The following is a 24,570-nucleotide window of genomic DNA, read 5'->3' on the forward strand; positions in this document are numbered from 1 at the left end:
CGACTGTTTTAAACGTCCTGATAAAACACATGTATTGAGTAGTTGTATTGCGCTGTCAGTTTCCAGACCCAGTCTTTTCAGGGCTCAATACCCTGTAATCTTGATATTTTGTCTCGGTATCCCGAGTTAAATACACACCAAACTGTATACCTGCAGAATCGAATGTACTAACTCGAAATAGTACTTACGTGAAACATTCACGACGTAGTGTTCTGTTCGCCAACATGTAGTTACAGATAAAACCTTTTTTTTTTGCCCGTGTGCACAAGCTGGGACTCAGCATTGCGCGCTCGCAGGTTTTCATGTGTAGGATCGAGGAAGACACGTACGCGAACTACGCGCTTTCTACTTCGAAGCTGCACCTGCACGATTTAAGGATACAAGTACATCTTTTTCTTGAAGTCAATAGTACATGCGTGCACGTTGCAATATGTTTGGTTCGGATGTACGGCTCTAATAAGGCATTTTATTGATGGCACGCGGGAAAACATACAAAAATACAAGAAAACTTAATAAAAAACAAACACAACGAAAAATGGATAACGAGTTATACGGCGTGCTCCACACGTGCGTGAACATACTAAAACTTACAATGGCCCGCATCATGAGATGGTTGTAAAAAGCATGTGGTGAGAATCACTCAGAAATCAACCAAGAACACGCAACGTACGGCATTGTCGCTGCATAACATTTCTAAATTCTCACTCGTAGCGAGCCTTTCATGTCTCAGTGTGCATTGTACTTGTACATGTGTGTACATGTCCGAACCCAACCGATCCGAAGTTCGGCAAAAAATGTCCAAGCCCTGTCGGAACCGAACACATACTTGCAGCACTATTTGATGCGGAGTTTGACATTTTTTTATTACCTTCAAAGAATATGATACACGGGACAGAAGTTCCAAATAAATTCACATTGCGTCTACGTGAATATTTCCTTTCATAGACGATAGATTAGGCTGTAAAATGAGGCAACCGTGTTTGGCATTCCCCGTCACTCCCATATAAACGCATTTATTTTCCAGTCTAAAAAACGCTTAAACACGAACAATTATCTTGGGGAGATGATTTTTTGTCATGAAATACCCACTCAAAACGTATCTGAAGCTAGATAAATGTCTGTAGCCTGGAATGCAGTTGTGCTGGAATGCTCAGCACACCCGCGTCGGCCCGGCCAACGCATGCCGCCTGGCTGTTGGTTGGCAACCCCGTACACCACCGCAGTACCTCGGCGTAGCACACTACCGCACAGCTTGAAGTCTACCGGCTCGCAATTGGAAAATCACCCGTCAAAATCAACAGCACCAGCGTCCAACCTGCATCAACACCACCCCATCCGTGTTACCAAAAACTGTAGTATGTTGAGGGGGCTCCGCGTGGAGCCGGGGTATCAATTGTCTCTTGACAGACGAACAGATGCCCTGAGACACGGCTGTCTGATTTTGATGATTCTGGCATTTATTCCAGCTCTCCCAAAATTTGAGTAGACTTCCAGTCAGTCACAGCAGGTACAGGTAATAAATGATGTGAAAGTGATGAGTGTCCCCCCGATTCAAGAATTATCCCCTGGCAAACATATAGTGGTGAGTCTCCCCTCGTGACACTCAGGGCGCCATGTCGTTTTCCAGTGTTAGCAACACGTAACAACAACCCAACTCCCCCAAACGACAACTTTTTACGTACGTTCCAACGGAAGACCCCAATTCTATTGTTCTCCCTGACCCGAGGTCACACACCGTCTTCCCAGATACAAGGTCTATTTTTAGAACATACATACAGATACCAGGTACTCAATTTAGAACAACGGAGCGCCCTCTCGTGATATAAATACAATTTACCAACGAGTTCAATAGTCAAATGTGTACGTGCTTAATACTGAAACTTATTTGTTGCTGAAACCCTTCCGCTACAAAAGACTTGATAAAAATTTGGCTAAGACTGGCCAACAAAATATTGAGTTTTACTGGAAAGCTAAGTTCAAACAAAATGCGCTATTTCATCAAAGGAAGTGATCGTGAAATCTCATAAAATACTCCTTTGTGCAAATGCCATATTAAAATGATTCAAACAAAACACCTAATTTTGTAAACAACCAGGCTATTTAGTCCAAAAATAAATCCAGAAGAAAGCGCTCATTTAAGGGCAATGACTGTACATAGATTTGGGCACACAGCACAATGCAAGTAACTGCGCAAGTATTATATTTGATGTTGTCATGAGATCATATCAAGCATCCACAATGCTTGAATATTTATTTTCCAAGACCTCAGTGCACAAAGTTTTAAGGTTGTAGATTACCAGCGACAAATTGCAGCGGCGATCATAGGGTACAAAGAGTTTCGTGGTTTAGACCGTTGGCCAGAAATCATTGCTTGCAGTTTCGTTGAGAGTTTCGAGTGGCAACTTACTTTTTGCTCTAATAAACACCTTACATACTATGAATCAATATGTTTTTTGTTGCCATCCGGATATTTTGCTCTTTAATGTGAAAAATAAGGGTATAAAAATGCGAAACTTCTTGTGTTTTGTTCGCCTTTTTTTCAATGTGTCAATAGAGGGCGCTGTCTCCAACTTCGATCCTTTATGAATTTGAGCTCATGAAATACCACCGTTTCACGTGAGGGTTTTGAAATAGTGGTGCGCACTCTGGTTACGGACATACCAGGCATACCAGAAAGCGGTAGTTGGCCAGATGTTAAAGCCTGGGCAGTTCTAACTCCTTCTGTGTCCTTCCTCTATGGTATCACCCATGACTAACATAATTTGCCGTGCTACACAGGGCGACAAATACGAACAGAGAAGGAAAAATAATCTATCCTTTGATCCATTCACTGGTCCTACGGTTTACAATACATGTACTTATCATTTTACTGTTGAGAACATTTATAAAACAATACTCACGGCGAAACTGCCGAAAATGGTTCGAAAATTACTCGGTTAGGACGAGCACGTCTTCGTCAGGGCAGTCAAAAATGGCAGCTTGGCGGGCCAACAATCACGTGATCAACGTTAATGCATTACAAGTTTGTCATGACTTTTTCACCTAAGCCACACATTACCAAGGAATCAGGGTCAAAACTATCACTAATTTAGTGATATGAACATAAATGCTGATTCTGCAAAGTTACAAGGAAAATTCTTGCACCAATAGATGTCATGGAAACCCTTGCCTGTCCTCGCAACACGTTCCAAATCTACGGAAGCCTACCACTGACAATCAGCTTACGCCATACGCCCATTACAATAGCTTACCTGTTTTGACTTAAACACAGAGTGTAGCAAAAGAGTTACTCAATGCCTTCAGGTGGATTTGAACGGGAAAGTTGCGCAGTTCAACTGTATGGCTGTGACATATTATTTCCTGGAGTGGAATCCTTCCTCTGAATGAAGGGAAGGCGCAACATTTGTTTCTGAACTTGAATTCTAAAATAAGCTTGTTTCTAGTTAAATTAAATCTGACACACTGTTCTTTAAATTCACATTAACATAACAATTCGTATTCTCTACTAAAAACACTGTCGCTACACCTCTTGATTCAGGGCAGGCTTTTGCTTAGTTATTTAACAGACGCCTTGCAACAATACACCGTTCTCAATTATTATTATTATCTTTATTTTACCAGGGATACCCATTCACATTTCTGTGGTCTTCCATGGGGCCCTGGGGAATTAAAATAGATAATAAAAACTAAAGTTAAAGCTTATAACAAAGTTAATGAAATAATTAAAATTACAAAACGAATGTAATAAGATAAAATAAATAAAAGACATAAAACATACATAAAATATACCCAATTATAGAGTGGCAACACAAGCAAGGACACAAAACACGTAACAGTAAATAATCTAACTGTATATGTTAAAATATATCTAGAAAAAACACGGTTATAAAGTACATAGAAGAATCCAAAAAAGATATACCAAACTAGTAAAAATAATATGTGATAAAACAACTTCGTGGTTGGTCAGAAAACAGTACAACATGATACCGATAAAATTATAAAATTAGAATGCGTGAGTGTGGGAACTAGAATGACGTCAAGAGATAAAAAATTAAATCTCAGAAGCTAAAAGATTTGTTTTCAAAAGTGTTTTAAAATATGAAAGCGATGGCGCCGAACGAATTTCAGTACTCAGTGTGTTCCATATCCGGGTACAATTAATGATTGGACTTTGTTTGTAGCACTCCGTTTTATATTTTGGAATAATTAAGTTATTGGCTCCTCTTGTACCGTACTGATGTACGTCTGATGCCTTTATTACGTTGCTGGCTAAGTATGTCGGTGCTAAATCATGGGTACACTTGTACATAAAAACAGCCTTTAGATAGTAAAAACGATCGTGTAGTGGCAGACATCCTAGTTCCTTAAAAAGTTCACGAGATGGAATATCAAAACCCTGAGACAAGATTAGATGGGCGGCATACTTTTGTAATTTGATTAATTTATCATTGTGCATTTGATACTTATCCGACCATATTTGTGAACAGTAGTCGAAGTGGGGTAAAATGAAAGCATTATACATTGTTTTTAGCACAGCAGATGTAACGTATGGTTTAGCACGTCTCAAAATAGCAAGTTTCTTCTGCACCATATTGATAACATAATTTACATGATCAGTCCATTTTAACTCTTCATCGATTATTACTCCAAGGCATTTCGTACTCTTGACACGTTTAATTACACTCTGATTAACAGCCACTGCTACTTCACTCGTATTCTTCAGCCTAGCTTTTGCCCCTATGATCATGAAATTTGTTTTATTAAAGTTAAGTACCAGTCTATTGGTCTCCAGCCATCTGCTTATTTGGTCTATTGCAATACATAATTTATCAGCAACCTCATTTGCAGTTTTTCCACAGACAGTAACAGTGGTGTCATCGGCAAACATGTCCACTGTACCATCAGTCACTGCAGACGGCATGGAATTCACATATAGAGAGAATAATAGCGGACCTAGAATTGAGCCCTGTGGCACACCGCTGACAACCTTTAATCGATCTGAGAAGACCTTTTTAAAACACACTCTTTGAGTCCGGTTTGACAAATAGCTAGAAAACCAATTCAGTGTACGACTTTTGCAACCAAGACTTTTCAATTTAAAAAGAAGAATGTTATGATCGATTGTATCAAATGCCTTCCTAAGATCAATAAAAGCCACTCCGTTAAGTTGGCCATTTTCAATATTACAGCTCCACTGGTTGACCAATTTAGCTAGAATGGTTGTTGTTGAGTGTAACGGTCGAAAGCCGGATTGATTAGTGTGCAAAAGCTCATTGTCAGTAATATAAGCATATAGTTGATCGTAGACAGATTTTTCCAAAATTTTGCTGATAATTGGAAGGATAGAAATTGGTCGGTAATTGCCTACGTCAGCTTTATCACCGGTTTTGTATACCGGGATGACCTTTGCACTCTTCATAATCTGAGGTACCGAACCGCATTGTAAAGACCGGTTCACCAGTTTAGTTAGTGACTCGAGAATTGCAGGCATAGCAACTTTAAGTATGTGACAACTGATATCGTCGTCTCCACTAGCCTTATTGATATTCATACGATTTATAATCTCTGCAATATAGGTTTCCGGCACAGTTTCCAATTCAAAGGCATTATGAATGTTACTCTCATGTGGTGAACTCATATTGCTATACTCTGGTTGTTTCTCGGTCACTTTTTTTGCGCAGTTAATAAAATAATCATTAAAAACGTTAGCAATATCATCAGGCTTATCACAATTTTGGCCTTCGTGGTGAACTGAGTGTGGCAAAGTGGGTTTTCCCTTGGAGATTACCTCATTAATGCAGTTCCATATTTTCTTGCTATTTCCTCTGTTGTCACAAAGAATACCACGATAATAAGCTGACTTTTGTTTGCGTATTGAGCGAGTGACTCTGTTTCTCAATGAGCGATATGCACTCCATAACTCAGTATCATTTGATTTAACAGCAGCATTGTGCATTTTATCACGCTCTTTCATTAAATGCACGATATCACGTGATATCCAAGGACAGACTATTTTCCTAAGATTCTTCTGTCGTACAGGAATATGGAAATCGACAACTTTCATAAACATGCTAACCCATTTTTCACAAGCCAAATCAATGTCATCAATTGTATCAAGAATTGCCCATTGTTGACAGGATAAATCATAGATAAAATTCTGTGTGTCTAACTCACGCAAGGGCCTGTATGATATACGGTTATGGCCATTCTGGGCTTGATATTGACGCCTGGCATTCCTGATGGTGTAAGTAAGGAAATGATCACTGATGCCCGTACAAACAACCCCACTGTCGTTATGTGCATCTGGATTATTCACAAAGATTAAATCAATAGTAGTTTTGCTTTGTCTAGTTACCCTAGTTGGATACTGGATTAACTGTGTTAGCCCGTACATCTCAGTATAAAACTTCAAATTATCCGCATTACTGTTTGACACACCATCGGTAAAATCACAATTAAAATCACCCAGTAAAATAATTTCATTATTAGTCATTGCAGCTGTGGATAGATCATTATCAAGTTTCTCAAAGAAAAGACTACTAGAATTCGGCGGTCTATAAACAGATCCAATTAGAATCGGAGCACAATCGCCATACTTTACTTCGAGCCAAATAGCAATGGATTAGAAGGGTACAAAGGAGCCAGTCCATTCCACAGAAGGTAGTCGCTATAAAAGCTTGCCCCAATCATGAAGTGTAGTAACAGTGTCTTTAGTCTTGGAATTAAAATTGTTATGTTAATATACATTTAAAGAATTCAGTGTACCAGATTTTATTCAAATTGAACTCGCAAGTGGCTTGGGCTTAAATCAAATTGAATTACTGTAAGTTTTTGCTCTTGCATCTTATTTGATGTTTTGTGGCACTGTTAGACTAATTAGTGCGCTTACAGCTTCAAAGTCTGGTAGTAAAAAAACAGTTGAAACCTGAGACGGAGCCGACGTTAAGTATTGGAAAACAGCCTTCGCAATGAATGGGAGTACTGATTTCCAGGACTCTTATGGGAACTACGGGTTCCCAGACCTACCGAACGTCCTTGCCCACTCGTAATAGAGTCTTTTCAAGGCCCAGTGAAGGTTGTTATTCCTTTACAGGTGCGGCGTAAACCTCCTTTATCTCTCCGCTTGTCAAGTGTTTCGAATATTTTGTTTCATTCTACTTTGGATTAGATTGTTATAAATGAGCTGCGTTCCAGCCTCGGCTACTGTGTCCGTCAACTTTACACCGGGTCGCTCGGGCCAAATTTCTGTAAAACGTGTGTGTAGACAGTATTTGATTAAATTGATGGTGGATTTTATTCCGAAATTCTGCCTCAAGTGTCTTGATTTGTTCATCCCATATTGCTTGATGTTGCGGTTGCTACTGCTTATGCCGCCATGTTTTGAAAAAAATTGCATGAACAATTGCCCTTTAAACTTTTTTCCACGCTCTTGTTTCTACCTTTAAAGTGGCAGGCAAAGGTGCCTCGAATTTAATGTCTTGCCTTTTGGTCTCTCTAGTGCTCCGTACATTTTCACTAAGATTCATTAGTCATTGGTTAAACACTTGGGTTCGTGTGGTATGTAGACCTGTTTGCCAAAGGCATTTGCACACCGATGGAAATATGAAAACAGCCTATTGTCATGCTCTACAATATCAATACGTGTTGTTCTTTATTTAAGCACAAGTTCACTTTTAGGACGAATTTTCTTAATTCTTTATTCGTTAACATACAATATCCTTTCAGTAATGTTGACATGTTTAAACTTTCTGCTAAGGCATAGGCCTGATCGCCTGTTTAACTCTCACCTGGGTCGAACATTTTATCAAATGCTGGTTTTGAACCAGAACCCGGAAGGAGCATATCGGTTCAGACATCCTGTCTGTATATCTACACTATGAAAATGAACATATATATATACTGATGTGCATGGACCACACGTAGGCTGTTGCTTTCACGTGTCATACTCTTCATTGAGGACTGAAGCTCCGCCCAGCGTTCTCAATGCCGAGTGACAGTTACAGGATAAGAAGGAATTATTTGACAATTTCGCCTCCGTCAGACAATCGCCGATAAGTCCAATGGCAGTCTTCTCGTCAGAACGTCGTTTAGACTGCTGGAGCTGTGATGTATGAGTGGACATTTGCGTGCTTTCTCACGTATTAAACAACTTTTGTACCGATGTGTCAAAGTTCACTAACCCTGTTGGTATATACAGTATCAATTTGTTTGGACATTTTCGCGCTCTAGGGTACATTTTATAGTTGAGAATTTCAAACTATTAGATATCAGAGAATGTTTCACGAAATATCGGCTTGTGTAAAAAAGCTGGCTCTCAATTCTGCTGAGTTGCTTGAAAACAACCCAGTCTTAAGATTTAATCTGTCTGTTCGCGACTCGTGTCTTTAAAAGGCCTCAGGCCTCATCCTCTAGTCAGCCATCTTGAATTAAAGCTAGGTGATACCTGTATAGATTTTTAAAAATATTTATGAGTGCGGGAGTGAAGATGATACATTCGGGCCAAATAACACATTTCCAATCTGTGCTCCGACGGGTAAATCGAAATTATGAATAAAAAGTTATGCCACGTTTTATTTATAACAAATCAAAGTGAGGCTATGCCCGTGCTTGCGGCAAAATAGTCCAACTCTACATTTAGAGTATAGTGGGTCGGGACATGATCCAAACGGCCGTCTTGTGAATAAAACCCATTAATTTCGTCCTTTGCGATAGTCTAAAATGCTTCATATCAAACACTGTAAATAACACCCACATCGCGAACGATGCCAAGCGACGAATTGGCCAAGCCAGTGTCTGTGACAACGCTGGGTCACAGATAAAAATAAAGTGGCGGCAAAAGCATCCAACAAATTCGTGTAAAATGTAATGTGTGTGGGTGAAGTTTCTCTATCAATCAAGTCTTCCATTGACAAAAAGACCTGTGGTTTAATAGTTACGGAACTAAATGGATGAATCCATAACGCGCATACCAATGTAGCTTGCGTAATTTTGTGGGCCATATGGACCGCAACACATGGATGAATATTACATTTAAAACAGAAATTTTCATTGATTCAATTATTACGCTAGCATGATACTTCTCTTTCGGTGAGCCCAACACAAAGTACAAACCACTGAACTGAAAGTAATATTTCATTAGGGCCATACTTGCCGGATAACGTCATTGCTGTGTCTCAATAAATTTCAGTTCATACCGCAGTTATATTGCGGACAGCAAAATACAAGTTTGCGTTACTTCTGGGAGCCCTTTTGTTTCATTTTCGAAGAAGGCGAACGTTCGTTTGGAAGAGCCGTTTTTCAAATCTTGTTCCTAACATAGAGAAAAGAAAGCACACGTACGCTCTTCTTACAAAGGTTTGCTTTTGTTGCATGGGGGCAGCATCAGTTCACAGGCGTCTTAATATAGCCAACATAACAGCCAACTGCGGCACTATGAGCCCCGAGTTTGACCAAGAGAGGGTGCAGTTTTCTTGACAACGCCGGCTCCTTTGGTGAAAATGCACTTCGGTGGTTCAATTTACTACACGTACTTTGAACTGCACTCGTTACGGTTCCATCGTAACCAACAAAACGAACAGTCGCCACCAGCATGGCTATTTTCAACCGATGAGGGGGTGCTTCTGCTCAGGGAGGATTTTATGTATGTCACATTTACGCTTTAATTTCTTTTCTAAATCTCATTCTGCAATAACGTGGGACACTCATGTCGAGCTGAAACATTCCGGAGAGATTTGTTACCATTGATGTTAACTTGGAATTTTTAGGCAAGTCTGCCTTGTAAACTTATGTTGCACTAAAAATATGTAAGGCAGGTTTTAAAGCGAAAATTCTTGAACGCACGAATGGCCTAATTGATGCATGAACTTACATTTGATTTGCAAAATAAAAAGTGGAAATTCTTAACTCTGTAAGATACAACCTCGATTCGATAAAGTTGACTTTTTAAAACTTTCGGTTCAGGCATAGACCTAGTTCAATACGTGCATGTTATGCTTGACTCTTGATCCCTCACCCGTATCGGACTGGTTTTGTGTCTCTATTATGAACAACTCAAGTTCGGAACCAGAACGAGGAATTAGGACCACAATGGGCCTTACGTTCTTTGCTATACGCACGTACATAACTACATGTATATAAATACTCGACTTTGCGCATACATATCGATCTCAGTTTCACTTCTCGTACTACGTTGAAGTTAAGAGCCGCGCTGAGCGCTTTCATTGCCGAGTGTCAAGTTCAGGATAAGAAGTAATTGATTGACAGTTGTACCGACGTCAGATAATCACAGGGATAATCTTCTTGAGAACTTCGTCTATTTTAGACAGTTGACATGTGATGCATGAAGTCAAGTCATCAAGCACGAAGTATAGCCTACCTTCATGTACTGTACAGCTGTGCCAATGCGTATTCTCAAAATTCTCTAAGTTTGTAAGTATCAACTCTGTAATCTTTCTTTGTTTTAGAATTTCAAAATTTCAGATGTTTGCAGAGAATGCTTCAGGAGATATCGGCTTGTGTAATACAACTGGTTTTCAGTTTGGCTTAACGTGAAACCAGCCTGGATCTAAGTTTCTCCACAACTCACCAGTTGATTGCAGTTTTTGTTTTAAATCGTTGTGTTTTTGTGCCTTGCAGCGTTCTATATATATAGTGCTTTAAATTGAAACTGTATTTGCATTGAAATTGTGGGATAGGGGACTGTTACAGTTTAATTTTATTTATTTAGGTCTTTTGTATTGAGGGTAAGCTCCATCAGTGCACAACTCTACTTTCCATAGAGGCCCTCAATTAAAATACAATCAGAAAAAATAACAATAATTATGAAAACCATTATACTTAAAAAGCACAGCAGAAAAACATTTTACTTACAATGAAGTTACATAGAACATAAATACAGCAAAGAGTAACCTTGTAAATAAATCAAACTTAAAGACAAAAGACTATAAACAAATATACATAAAATGAGCCCAATGGCAGACCTTTAGAACAGTGTCCGGATCACACACTATTATTATTAATAAGATAAGATGACTTGATTAATTGGTTCGACGACATAGTTTGGCAAATAATTCAAATTGTCTTTTAATTATCTGAATTTAAGATTTGTGCCTTGATTTGCTTTTTAAAACTGACAAGCGTAGGCAAAGTTTTCATGTCAGGTGGAAGGTCATTCCATGACCTGGCTCCAGAAAATTTCAAGGAACGTTTACCAATTTCTGTTCTTACAGCTGGCTAAGAAACGTTATTACTATTATTGAATCTTGTGTTGTATGCGTGATTACTAATTTGAGATTGCATTGCAGATGCCAAATACTCTGGGCCTATTCCATGAATGCACTTGTACATAAGAGTATTTCTAAAATACTCAGCCCACTGCCGAACGTGCATCCATTTCAATTCAGTTTATAAATCATTAACATGTGTATCTCTAACCTTAGTCTTGCTGCCCGATTTTGGGGAACCTGAATTCGATTTACATAGCTAGAGGCAGCTTCAGTCTGTCAACAATAGTCATTGTGAGGCAGAATGAGAGCATTTTACAAAGTATCACGGGTTTACTAGTCCACATACCAACTCACTCGTTTCATCACTCCACGTCTCTGGGAGAGTTTAACAGCATTTTTTGTCAAAATGAGTATCCCATCTAATATACTGGTCGAACCATACACCAAGATATTTGAACTCAGTCACATTCTCCAAAATGTCGCCTCCGATTCTAACAGTCAGCTTATTATTGTTTATTTTTTGACATGTACCAGAAGTCAAGACCTTGGGTTTCGAAGCATTTAGAGTCGGTTTATTGTTGTACATCCAGTCAGGAACAATTAATAAATCTTCCTTCAAGACACAGTTAACATCAAGCTTATCTTTAGAGCTGTACATTATGGCAGTATTGTCTGCGTACAGAACTATCTTACTCTTGATTATATTGTTTGGCAGATCATTGATAAAAAGACTAAACAAGGGTGAGCCTAAGATCGAACCCTGGGGTACACCAACTGTAACTTGTCTGAGACCTGAACAAGTCCCATTAATATCTGTAACTTGCTCTCTGTGAGTGGGAGAGTTTGAAAACCATGCCAGCTCTTATAACTAATACCATAACATGACAGCATGCGGAACAGAACCCCGTGATTTACCGTATCAAAGGCTTTTTTTTCAGATCTAAAAATACGGCACCAGTTATTTTACCGTTGTCTGTGTTATGGTAAAGATAAACATCAGTTACGGTAGTAAGTGTTGAGTATTGAGGCGAAAACCAGATTGGACACTTGATAAGAGCCCATGTTCTTGCAAATGGCAGTACACTTGGGTGTGGATGGCCCTCTCGAGCATTTTAGAGATCACAGGTAAGACTGATATAGGTCTATTATCGTTAGTCTGTTTTCATACCATCTTTAACAACTGGTGAAACAACAACCTTCTTCCACTCAAGTGGGATGACAGCAGAAAGAATGGTAAAGTTTTGGATTGTGTGGAGGGTGCTACGATCACCTGAGCTCCCACTTTTAGTAGCTTAACATCAATTTCATCAATACCTGTAGCTTTACCCACGCAAAGGGCAGACAACTGTTTTACAACATACTCCTCATTAATTTCATAGAAGTTCAGGTGTTCATTGTAGTAAATTGTGGTGATGTAGTAAATTAAACCTTCTCGTTTTTACAATTTTTTTTCAGTGGATGGAATTTTATTGTGGTTTGGTACGCGAAGAGAAATCTCTCCTCTCAATTTTGGCAAAAGTATCAACCTCAGTTCTCGGTTTTCAAAACACAAAACACCGAAATGAAAGCAATGTAATAGAGGACTATTATCCCCAAACTCCGGCCTGATGACGTCATTACTGTGACTCATCGAACTTCAATTTGTGCCATATAAAGTTGTATGTATAGCCAAGCATAAATCTGGGTTGCCGCAGGGAAGTCTTTTGCGTTCCTATACACGAGCCATGTACATGTACACTGAATGACTTTTCATAACATCGCGCAGAAATGCATAAAGGCACACACACGTATGCTTTTGTGGGGTGGGTTCATAAAAGCCAATCGGTACATAAGCAATATAGACGTCTTTTCCATGGGGAGAAAGACTCGCCCAGACCTCTTCTGAGGTAGATTGAAGTGACGTGAGCGATGATTTTTATTTTTGTACAGTTCTGTCCATGTTTCTGTCAATGTTTGTTTCATCACTTCAACTCTTTGAATAAGGTTCGCAAATGCAGTCAAGGAAGTAAATGTAGATCTATGTGCTTGGCCGGTCTTAAGCCTTCGAAGAAATGCATTGTTCAAATTTATGATTTTCATTTTGTATTTTCCTAGAATCACAGCCGAGGACATGTGGTCGAGGAGTGGAAAAAGCGATCCTGAAACAGTCCTAGCACCAATTTCAGACTTCAACAGAAGCATCCATCTGACTACTTTGTTAAAGGACAAATCCTTGAGAGAATCTTATGCAACCGCCCAGACGGACGGTCAGCTACCTGCCAACCGAGCGCGAGTCCTGATCCTCGGCGAACCTCGTGCCGGCAAGACCAGCTTACTAAACCGGCTCCTGGACAGAGAGTTTGACGTTCGGGAACAGCCGACCGAGGGGATTGACACGCGCATGTGTCACGTGACTAACGTGGACAAGCAGTGGAAAGAGACAGGTGGTGCCAAGTCAGACGATATACAACACTGTGCCTCCTTGGTGACCGTGCTTGGAGAGGTTTCGTCGGCTTGTGGAACTACGGAATCGAAAGAAGTGGGAGGAGATAACAAGGACACCCCCACAAAACCACGCACACTACTTGACTTATTAAAACTAGGATTAGAACTGTTTTGCTTGTTCCTTTTTGTGTTTGTATTTGAGGTATTCCAGTATGGTTACGTGGCATTTGTGTGGTGTACTTTCGTTGCACTTTCATTGATGAACAACTACAACTTCGCCTATCGGTTTGCAACACACGTCTCCTTGTTCTGTGTTCTCTTTGACGCAGTGCTTCGACGTGAGCGATTGTTGGAAGAATCGAGCGGTGAGGAGTGTGCAGACGATCTTCAAAACCGGACAATTTGGCCTGCTCTTGGGAACATGATGTTCGACTCGGTTAATTACGTTATACTGGGTGCAGCCACCGGTTTCGGTTGCCGTACGGGCGTCGCAGTTGCTTTCTCAGCGAGTGTTCATCCTGCAGAGACTGAGGCTACAAGGGGAGTCGAAGGTGGGAAATGGGACAGGTTGGTGCTGACTTTGATATCAGGTGCAGGAGCACTCCTGGGTGTTGGGTTCTATACATTGTGTACATTCAGTGACCGGTGGCATAAGTATAGAGCTGCCCTTTGCTGTGGTTTGGTGGCGTTAATTCTGGCACTAAGCTCTGAAGGAGATTGCAGACACAAACGCTTTTGGTTCCTTTTTCTGAATGGTATCGTGGTATCAGCTCAATCAACATGGGGAACTATTCTCGGCCGGAGGGTTTCCCATAAGTATGGACTCAGAGCCAGTTACGTGTCAAAGAAAGTTGCAGGTCTCATCTTCGGCCTATACCTGTCATACGTCTGTGGTTGGACGATGCGAATACCTGGCCGTAGTTTGTCGTGCGTGGCACTCTACATACTTTCTGTCCTCTCGCTACCCTTGTTTGATCTTCACAACACCTTCAAGATCTGGCGAGCAAAGTCAACCTTCCCCGTGAAGCTTATCCGTGAGCAGATGAAATCTGTCCTTCAAGGAAAGCCGGTCTTAGAAACCAAACTGAGTCTGTGGGACTTTGCTGGGGACACACTGTACCACTGTACGCATCACATCTTCATGCCTGACAGAGCTCTGTATGTGATCGTCTTCAACCTCCAGGCCGCTGTTTCTGACGAGGAAGGACAGCTACAGAAACTTCTCTTTTGGTTACATTCAGTCTGTGCGCATGCGCGTCACCCAGACGCTGTTGTCATCATTGTCGGCACCCACAAAGAGAGCGTTTCTGAGGCAAGCAGGACGCGTATCACTAATGAACTTCACCGTAGAATTGCTTCTCCATTTTGCCACCGACTTGTTGTGAACTCACTGAACGACAAACCGTTGTTCCTTGTAGAGAATTCGCAACCTGTTGACGAAGATTTCAAGCAGTTACGAGGCGAAATTTTCAGACGAGTTGAGAGTGCCGAGTACGCCCAGGAAAAATATCCCATTAAGTACCTGCACTTTTATCGCGAGATTCAGAAACACCGAAAACGGGCAGAGAAGGATTGCGCAGCTAACGTGGTGACCGTGGACCAAATAGGAGACCTTGCCATGAATACCTGCGATATTACGAAAGACGACGACTTGGAGAGTATGCTGAAATTTTTCTGCGAAGCTGGAGAAATCATCCACAAAAATAACGACGACGTCTTGCATGATTATGTTGTCTTGGATCCTCAGTTCCTAGTTGATGTCATGAAGAAACTTGTACACATTCCACGTGCTTCTAGAAGATCGCATCGCTTTGCTGTTGATTGGATAAATTATGAAAACAGTGGAATCATCACTGAAGGTCTCCTGCAACATATTTACGGCGACATGTGCCATCTTGTGCCACTCCTGACCAAGCTTCTTCAGGCCTATGACCTCATGTGTCCCGTGACGCCTGATTTAAATTCACACAGCTTGCAAAAGTCATTTTTAGTACCAGCTATGCTGCCTCCTTATCGGGGTGAGCCGACAGAGTTCTGGAAGCCAACGAAAAAAGATGAGGTCTTTTATTTCGATTTTGGCTTCTTTGATCCCAGCACTGTCTACTACCGTTTGCTGACCCGCTGTCTGGTGAAAGCAAGCCAGGACAAGACAAAGTTTGGCTCTTTGCCAATGATTTTTGCAGACAGAAGCCGCTTCTACTTTAAGTCAAGTTGCATCTTCAAGCTTCAGTTGGAAAAGTCCTCCCATCAGATGCTTCTGTCAGTGACTGTCTTGGCATTCGAACCGGAAAATCCGAGCACCAACCTTCTTAAGGACCTCTTGGAGTTCATCAGGAGCATTACCGCCCGAGACTACCCCCAGCTGTCCTTTATATTCGGTCCTCGCTGTCCTTACTGCGGGCCTGAACTCGATTTTGGCACCTCGAACGAAGACATCTTTGGAGGCAAATGTGGAAACAGTACTTTGGATGGGGCAAAAATCCACGTCCTAAAGATGGCTGGGCACGATCTGCCTTTCCCAACTGTGTCACCGGTACCTCTATTCTGCGGACAACACAGATACGAATTGAGGCTACCTGAGTGTAAACCAAGTGTAAGTTCCAATTGGAGGTAGAAAACGGTTATAATTTTAATTCAAGTTTATCCCAATATCGTATGTATTCCCATACTTCCACCGAAATGCAATCCGGACAGAGTGGTTAAGAACTAAGAAAATGAGCGTGTTATGAAACATTAAAAGAATCAAGCATAATGCGAAAGAGCTATTGCTAATAAGATAAACATGAATTATAGGATTACATGTATTATGATAAGCAGTTTTGCAAAGATCATCCCCCTACAACGTACCACTTGCATTGTTTCAGTCAATTAGAATTGCCATGATTTAGACGGAAGATGACGACTTACGTGTAGATTTCAAATCGCCCCTCAGCATGGATCCTTTATTCATCGAGTGCATCATAAAATTAGGAGGTTTGAGGGACCAGGAATGCTTTGCCCTCCAAATAAATCTCTGGTGGTAAAGGGTTTTCTAGTACGTGTAGACTGTCCTTTTGATTTGAGGTGTCTCCAAATCCTTTAGGATGCAAGCCATGGTCGCACCACTCGTCCCCGACGGGTGTCATTTGGCCCAGGGACCGTCATCACCAAACTACCACCCGACATCTTTGAAAGGGTGTGCTTACTTCTGAACAACGCAGCAGTGATCAGAAACTGGAAAACTCTGGCAGGTAATCAGTGCTGGGCTAGACTTGGTTTGCAGTGCGGACCCAAATTTGGCATTACAAAAGTCATATGGCAAGGGTTTGTTTTAAAAAGAAGTGGTAAGTTCACTGAGAGAAAAAAAGGTCACACTTACCACTTGTGAACACGGGTTGCTAGACATGCCACACAAGAAGCTGTGGTATGGATGGGATTAAAACCAGCGTAATCGTTCATCATTGCTGATATCGTGTTTGGGAAAAAATGTTGATCGATTCAGTTTAACTGGTCTGTTTTGCCACTAGGCGAGTTGGGTAAAGACGTGGAATCTGTAGTGGCATTGGACAGCGAGAAGGTCAGCAATCCAACTGAGTGTCTGCTGCGAGAGTGGGCTGCGATTGGTGGTGAAGTGACGGTGGGCGACTTGCTAGAAGTACTTGGTAGACCATCGCTTGAGCGGATGGATATCATACACGAAATACGCACCCAAATGACATCAGAATAAGGATGGCACGTGGAGCTGCTTCTGAGATGCTTTCTCACCAGACAGACACAGTTGCCAACTTCAACAATTTGTACAGTTTACTAGCACATTTAAGCTTATCAGTGTATTTTAGATTTTAAGCTGTTTAAATACACAGATATCACATTTTTCCTATTAGGTCAACTCCCTGAAAAGGCCATCTGTTATTTGCCATGTTAATGCATAATACGGTAAAACGTACTAATTAACACGGTGATCGGGATAATGACATTACAGAGGTAACAGCAACTTTTTAAAGATGGTAAGGAAAACTGATTATTACTCATAAACATTTGGCCAAAAGTGGCCGTTTTTCTGAAATTTTGAAGCAATTGGTATCAACAAAATACAGTGTAGAATTTACTAATGAGCGTTAAATCGTGATCTCTCCTTTACTAGTAATCCTCGTTTTGCTTGTGTCTGAAGAATAGATTATATAATTCTGATATATCTGTCATCGGCAAGGTGAGAAACAATTGAACACATCCATTTTTTACTGCTGGATCCACTTGAGTAGTTTAAGTCAGTGCTTTCCCCCTAAATCTCCTTTTGACTCCATATTGACTCTTACCTTTAGTCTCAACTTAGGCCGATTGTGTAATTCGACCTCCAGAATCAGAAGCCATTACTGCAGGGGCACAATGCTCTTGCGTTACATGCCTCTTGGTCCAACAGGGTGTCGTGATTTGCCAAATGCACGTGCGCATCAAGCTGAAGAATGTGCGTGTGAGTGCGCTACCATCATTGATCTCCATTATAGACTAAATAGGACATCGAGCATTGTTTGCGCACAAAATGCGCGGCCGAACAATGGCGGCGCTTCAGGAGGGTAATGTGATGCTGTATGCTGTGCAGTTATGGTCAACATAACTTTTTTCTCATGGGATGATGGCTAAACCGGGCCTCGGCCTCCCTCCCGAAAACAAACCAAAATAAGCAGAAAATGCAAGAATATCATTTCCGGAAATAACTGACCATTTTCTTATTAACTAACCCATTCGAAAGCGATAATGTTAACCTGTTTTTATGTGTGTTTGTGATTCATTCATTTTTTTACACCTAGTACCTATTTGTTACGGTCTTGCTTTAGCAATATTTTCACTTTGGGTCGGTTCAATTCTGATTTGTTCAGTGTGTAAAACTTTGACATACAATAGGTTTTGACAGTAAATAGGATATCCAAACTGTCCATGTGTATTTCCGTCTTGGTTTTGATAAGCCAACACTGAAAAAATCATCAATAAAATGATTTTACTTTTACACACTCTCGGGAAAAAGTGTACTAAATAAAATTCATTCATATATTGAGTACAGCTTATTGAAAACCGACATGCAGCATACGGAAGTGTGAGAATCTTTTCTGTGAGCACAAAGTGAGCGCAGCTTTAAATCAAGCATTTTTGCCAAGTTACCTTAACCACAGGAGAACAAGGAACTGTCCACACTTCCTATGTGAAACAAGTGTGGGTGTGTGATGGGGGCCAGAACAGAGTGTTGCCGAAATGTTAGACATTTATACTTGGCACCTAAATAGTAGCACAGGACTGAGTAGGCCTAAGTAATAAAATTAATTTATCGTTCGTGTCTGCCTCCTTTTTGGTTTTAATTTACGTGTTTTGACTTCAGCTGAGAAGATAGTTTTGTAACTTGGAAGACACTGTGACTTTCTAGGACATAAAGGTGTATGTACCAATCGTGAAAAAAAAACGCTTAGAAAAATAATAGAGTACTTCTCTTTCTTTAAAAGAAATTTTTGCAAGAGCACCCATTTTTATTATTTACATGGCCTAAAAATGAATGGCCCGTCACGGTGAATAGACGGGGCAGCGTGTTGTCTGCACACTATTGTCCCAATAGGTCTTTTGCAAGTACTCGCTTTGCATACTGACCCACCGTGGTTCCTAACGTTTCGGCTGGTATAGTGTGAGCTTGTACTCTGGGGGGACGAGACATTGCAAGGACAGGGCCCAATATGTCGGCCTCCAGTGCGTCTGCGCTGATTCTCTTTGCCCTAGGTCTTCATCTCGGTGGAGTGGAAGGTACGTATGAGGCCCTACGATTACTTCTGCGCTTCCTACTCTCGAGGGAAATTGAATCATGGTTAATTACAAATCAACCATACACACAAGGACAGAAGTAATATGTGTTGACGGAAAGTGGTGTGGACTTGCTTGGCTGCTAAAGTGGATTGTACACATGGCTTCCAGGGAAGGGGGCGTTGCCCCGGATGTTGTTAAGAGATAAGAAACCTGTGACTTTGACCTCAGTCATGTTGTTTTGTCTATAAAAAATTTGATGGTCTTTCAAAATGGTGTTTAATTTTGCTAAATTTACTGGATTGAACTACAGTATTAATTAAGGACAAGTTTACATCCTTGTCCCTTTCCTTTAATTGAAATTTCTTTGTAATTATTCCCTTTATTCAAGATCATGGAAAAGAGTGGGTTGGGGTTAGGGTTCCAAAAGGTTCTGTGACAAAAAATTGGGGATACAAGTTTTTATACGGGCATTTATTTTTCCTTGCAGTGGCTTATTAGCCACCAGAAAGTGCTTGCTAACATCTTCTAAAACGTTACATTTAGCAGGGAAAATGGTGAAGTATTTGCTTAGAAAACAACTGGATTTTTTTTAGACCAGTCTCGTATAGGCTAGTGTGCCCGGATATGGAACTCTTTCGGAATGTCCTTCTCAGTGTTGGGCTGGAACTTTTTCACGGGAGTCTCAAACCTTTGGATGCAAGACAACAAAATTAAACGTGTGCATAAAACAGCTAGTCGAAGCTTTTAGTAATTCATATATAAAATGTGCTACCGTCCATACAATGTACTACATCTCTATAAAAATGGACATGTGATACTTCAGTCTTTTGAATCGAACCAAAATCAAACGGATGATAGGTCTATTCTGCTGAAAAAGTTGGAGAACTATTTCTCTTATGAACGAAATTGTTACTCCCAACTTGACTGGTGAAATACAGAGGACCTCGTGCTTCCATCATTGACATTTTTATTAACATTAGTAAGGTAAGAATTCGAAAGATACTGACAGACTGATTTCACCCTCGTACGAAAGACTTTTTTTATTGCTCATTTTTGTAAAAAGAAATCCCCGGATCCATGATGACGGTAACTTATTCATGAGTTGATGAATGAAAGAGGGATTGGAAAAAAATTCCTGGCGGAAGCTTTGCGACACCAAAAAAACTGCAAAATGAAAGATCTGTCGGCACGATTACAGTGACAAATAGGCAATATGTACTACTTAAGTCCCAGCGTGTACACGGGCCCCATTTTGTCCACTGTCGACTGGTCGACGGTTGAATACTTCGTGTCGGGTGCTGATTGTACATGTACAAGATATAGTACCAAGAACGACCTTTTGTGGCCTTTCTGAAAGCGTTTACTTCTAAAACGACTGTCATGCAAAACATTTTCGATGTCAATGGCCCGTTGTGATAACCTCTATTCATCTCCTGCTGACACTTCACTGAAAGTCACTCGCTGGGTGCAGCTTTGCTTTTGTAATGCACACTGGAGGAACAAATCGTTATTGCCCTATCGCACTCTGACAACGGCCATGCAGGAAGACCCTGCCACGTTGTAAATTGTCATTAAACCATGGCGATGAAACTAGGAAATTTGGGAGAACATTTCACGATGTAACAGACTTCGATGCAATTGTATTACAACCTAAAAGACCATTGTAATACGTTGTTGCAGCGTGTCTAACGTGTGTGGTATCTTGTATCAAGCTGCAGTCACGTTTCAGCATTTCCAATGGTTGGCTGAAAAAGTGCACCCCGTCAGTTCTCTCCCAGCCTCCAAGATAAATGGACATGATGCTGCTGCTTCGCTTTTACCACGTCTACTACGAAGTCGACTTCCTCGTCCATGAAGACCCTATAATGTTGGTATCAGCTCCCACTGAATTCTTTACTATGATGTACTAGATATCACCATTACACGATTGGCCACGCTCTTACTATTTTTGAGGACCTAGTAAGATCGTGTTTGATTGTGCAGTGGTTTCACTGAAGCCAATTGGTATCCCATTGAAGTGCAGTCACTACTCAGCACTAGTGATTAACGCACTATGTAGAACGAGGCGGATCGATCAGCTTCGACGAGGGAAAGGGGTGGGCGCACACAAATCTGGACAAATATCTTGAGCGGCAAGGTTGCCGTTTGGGTCTTTAATAAAGTACTTGGCTAACTAAACATCTGGTGAGGAGCAGAAGAACAAAGGGAACTGGGGGAGGGCCCGTTGAGGGCGTCCCCCGGGATTAACTATTTCTGAAAATGAACATTCGTACGGAACACCGACTGCCATCATCAAAACAAATTGGGCGACCTTAGAACTAAATGGTACACGATGACAATTTTATTCCAGGATTTCTCAATGGGTGCATTTATGTGTGTGCCACAAAAGTTCATGTAAACGTATCCCACTGATTATTAAGCCTACATCACTATAAAGTGACCTTTCACACTCCAAATCTCGTCTGTTGTGAATGCCAATAGTTTCAAGTTCCTCATAAATTTTTTGCGTTTGCCCCTTGGCTATGAAAAACCTGAGATACGGAACAAGATGAGACGTCATCTCCATCCAGCATTGCATTAAGTAATGCTACAGACTCCTTTCAACTGATGCCAAGGAATTTCGTTTTTGTTTTCCAGTAATTTAGTCGTGCTTATCATGATCCTCTGTGGTTCATTGTGGAAAATATGCTGACACTATAATGCGGGCGATTCACAATAGTGCGCCACCAAGAGATTGCAACACGTTTGGCCAATCATAAAGTGGTCGACCCTTTCCAAACGCGCATTGGGTCGACAAGTCTCGCGATTGGCCAACGCGTTGCAAACACTTGGTGGCGTACTATTGGGAAACGGCCATATTGTGGACGTACTTGTCATTTTCTGACCCACTGACATAAACTAATACATGAAATAAACTAAAAAAATACATTTCGTGTGTAGCTGGTGTTAATATTTCAGACAGCCAGTCATTTTTACAGATCTTTTTGTCCCCTGTCTATCATAGAAAAAGGAGACAGAAGATTTTGTGAATCTGACCAACATTTTGGAGCTCAGAACCTTACATGTCTTGTTTTTTTTTTGTCTGTTTGTCTGTATCCGTCTGGGACAGCAAACCATTCAGTTCAGGGATTAGTCGCTTCTCCAGTTGACGGAGACCCCCTTGCTCTCAATGTGACTTGGAGGTACCCGACCGCGGGACGTCTTGTCCTGGAGCACGGCACACCGAGGTATTTCTCCATCAGCTACTCGTGGGCAGACCGCTACGGCTGCCATACCGTGCTCAACGCCAGCGACAACAGCAATCGGCATCTGGTGGAGATGATCCACCGCTCCGATACGCAGGACCACGGCCTCTATCTACTAACGGGACTCCAGCCCAACTCCGGCTATAACGTCTACGTCCAAGCCAACACCTTGAGCTACGCTTTCCCCGAATCCAGCACGTACGCAAGGACAGGCCAAAAGGGTACGCTTAATGATGGATTATGAGAGAATGGTGGAATTATTTTTGAATAGTTTGGATAATGTCAATCACAACACAGTTCGAAGTCCCTTTTGGCAATGCACAAAGCATTCTGAGAGAAAAATTGTTCAGATGAAACAGGCATACCTACATACAGCGAGTATGATACAATACTGTATATTCATATTTGCATGTCCATAAGTCTCTACTCTATATTATGTCCCAAACCAAGATAAATAACAAGAAAACCTTGTTGATGCAACTATAATTAGGAATAAGTTTTGATTTAACGCGCCCATTTGTTGGTATTTTACGAGTAGTGCCGAAAGATGCACCGACCGGTGTGATGCTGGTCCGCGCCGAGTCCAACATGACGTCCCTCAAGTTTGTGTGGGATAACGTACCGTGTACGGCCGGCAGCAGGTCGAGCCGATTCCTGGGCTACCGCTACAACCTCACTTGGGATGACTTTACAGCCGGTATCACGTCTGAGACCAAAGTGGCTGGGGTATTAGTGACTGACCTAGAGCCCTACACCCGTTACGGATTTCGGGTGCAGTTTAAGAGCGAAAAGGGCTTAGGTCCGTACAGTGAGCCTTTTAACGCCGTCACAAGTAAGTTTTGACTTTGACCATGAGTTTTAAACCTACTTTAGCAACACTACTCCACACGCGACTTTAATGCACATGTCCTTAGTGAAAACCCAACTTCTGTAAAGTGTAGCATGTCGTGAACCAAACAGTTTGGTGAAATTTCAAAGAAGCAGTTTTTATTTATAATGTGGTGCTCGGCACCTGGCTGCATGCTCAGATGTTTGGATGCTAGGATAGGTGGGGCATGAAAGTTAGAATCCACAGAACACTGGCTCCATGATCGCATTTGCACATGTTTCGGTTCACTGAAACATCGCAGGAGATGGGATGGGTTCGCGAAGATTTCAAAGGAAATCCAATTTCAATTATGATGGGTGTATCCTCAGCTTGAAGGGTATCACCAATGCATACTGTACGATCACGTCCAAACGTCATTTGCCACAGTTAATAGCTAGCCCCAATGCTCAGGGAACAAGAATAATTATGTTGAAATGCTGCACAGCATTGTGGGGCTTTCGTGTGTCACCATTGTAAAATTTTTGCCCATAAGACCATGGCAAATGTCGTTCAACAACAGGTGTGTAGACCCTGGAGGTACGGGAAACGGGTATGCAAACACTATAGGAGAGTGTCCTCAAATGTCTCACACGCTCATTCTGTATTTCCCTCCGCAGTGGGGAAAGTGACGCTAATCCAAGCCTCCGAGGTGGCTACGGGCGAGACGGTGGAGCTCGTGTGTAGTAGTAGAGGGGGCGGGCTCAGATCTTCCCCTATACCCGGTCCACACTCCCTCGTTCTCACGGGGTCAGATGGGGATGTCCACAGATCAAGTACTACGGTCAGTGGACGAACGCGAACGAATCACTTCCGGGTCCTCGTGGATAGAAACGACATGGAGTTCACGTGTACGTTGCACTATGATGGAGTCGACGAGGTGGTAGGGAGGAAGGCGCTGAGAGTAATTGTCTACGGTAAACAAATCCACGAATGCGACAGCTTGTAAATGGTTGATTTTAGTAGAAAGATGTTTGCTGCGGGAAAAGCTGACAGTTGGAACTAATTTCCAATTCCTCATATTACTTTGACGTGTGGAAATTTTTCC

At 41.5% G+C, this 24,570-nt stretch overlaps 2 protein-coding genes across 3 annotated transcripts; both read left to right on the forward strand.

Moving 5' to 3' along the window:
• The first annotated feature begins 10,101 nt into the window (after positions 1-10,101).
• LOC110988457 (uncharacterized) lies at positions 10,102-19,060 on the forward strand. 2 transcript variants are annotated; one of them, XM_022251957.2, is made up of 4 exons: positions 10,102-10,428; positions 13,320-16,242; positions 16,732-16,879; positions 17,156-19,060. In XM_022251957.2, the coding sequence occupies exons 1-4, from the start codon at positions 10,340-10,342 to the stop codon at positions 17,353-17,355; spliced, it is 3,360 nt and encodes a 1,119-aa protein (XP_022107649.2). In that variant the 5' UTR covers positions 10,102-10,339; the 3' UTR covers positions 17,356-19,060. The 2 variants fall into 2 exon arrangements, with proteins under 2 accessions (XP_022107649.2, XP_087000073.1); XM_087143947.1 differs by lacking the exon at positions 10,102-10,428 and adding an exon at positions 12,953-13,126.
• Positions 19,061-19,245: 185 nt separating this feature from the next.
• On the forward strand, positions 19,246-24,550 carry LOC110988475 (uncharacterized). The gene is made up of 4 exons (XM_087143994.1): positions 19,246-19,412; positions 22,522-22,878; positions 23,196-23,489; positions 24,143-24,550. Exons 1-4 carry the CDS (start codon positions 19,346-19,348, stop codon positions 24,469-24,471), a joined length of 1,047 nt encoding a protein of 348 aa, XP_087000120.1. The 5' UTR covers positions 19,246-19,345; the 3' UTR covers positions 24,472-24,550.
• The last annotated feature ends 20 nt before the right edge of the window (positions 24,551-24,570 follow it).

This window comes from Acanthaster planci, linkage group LG12 (genome assembly GCF_054643075.1).
Source record: "Acanthaster planci isolate LZ-2023a linkage group LG12, COTS_SCS, whole genome shotgun sequence".
Taxonomy (NCBI): Eukaryota; Metazoa; Echinodermata; class Asteroidea; order Valvatida; family Acanthasteridae; genus Acanthaster; species Acanthaster planci.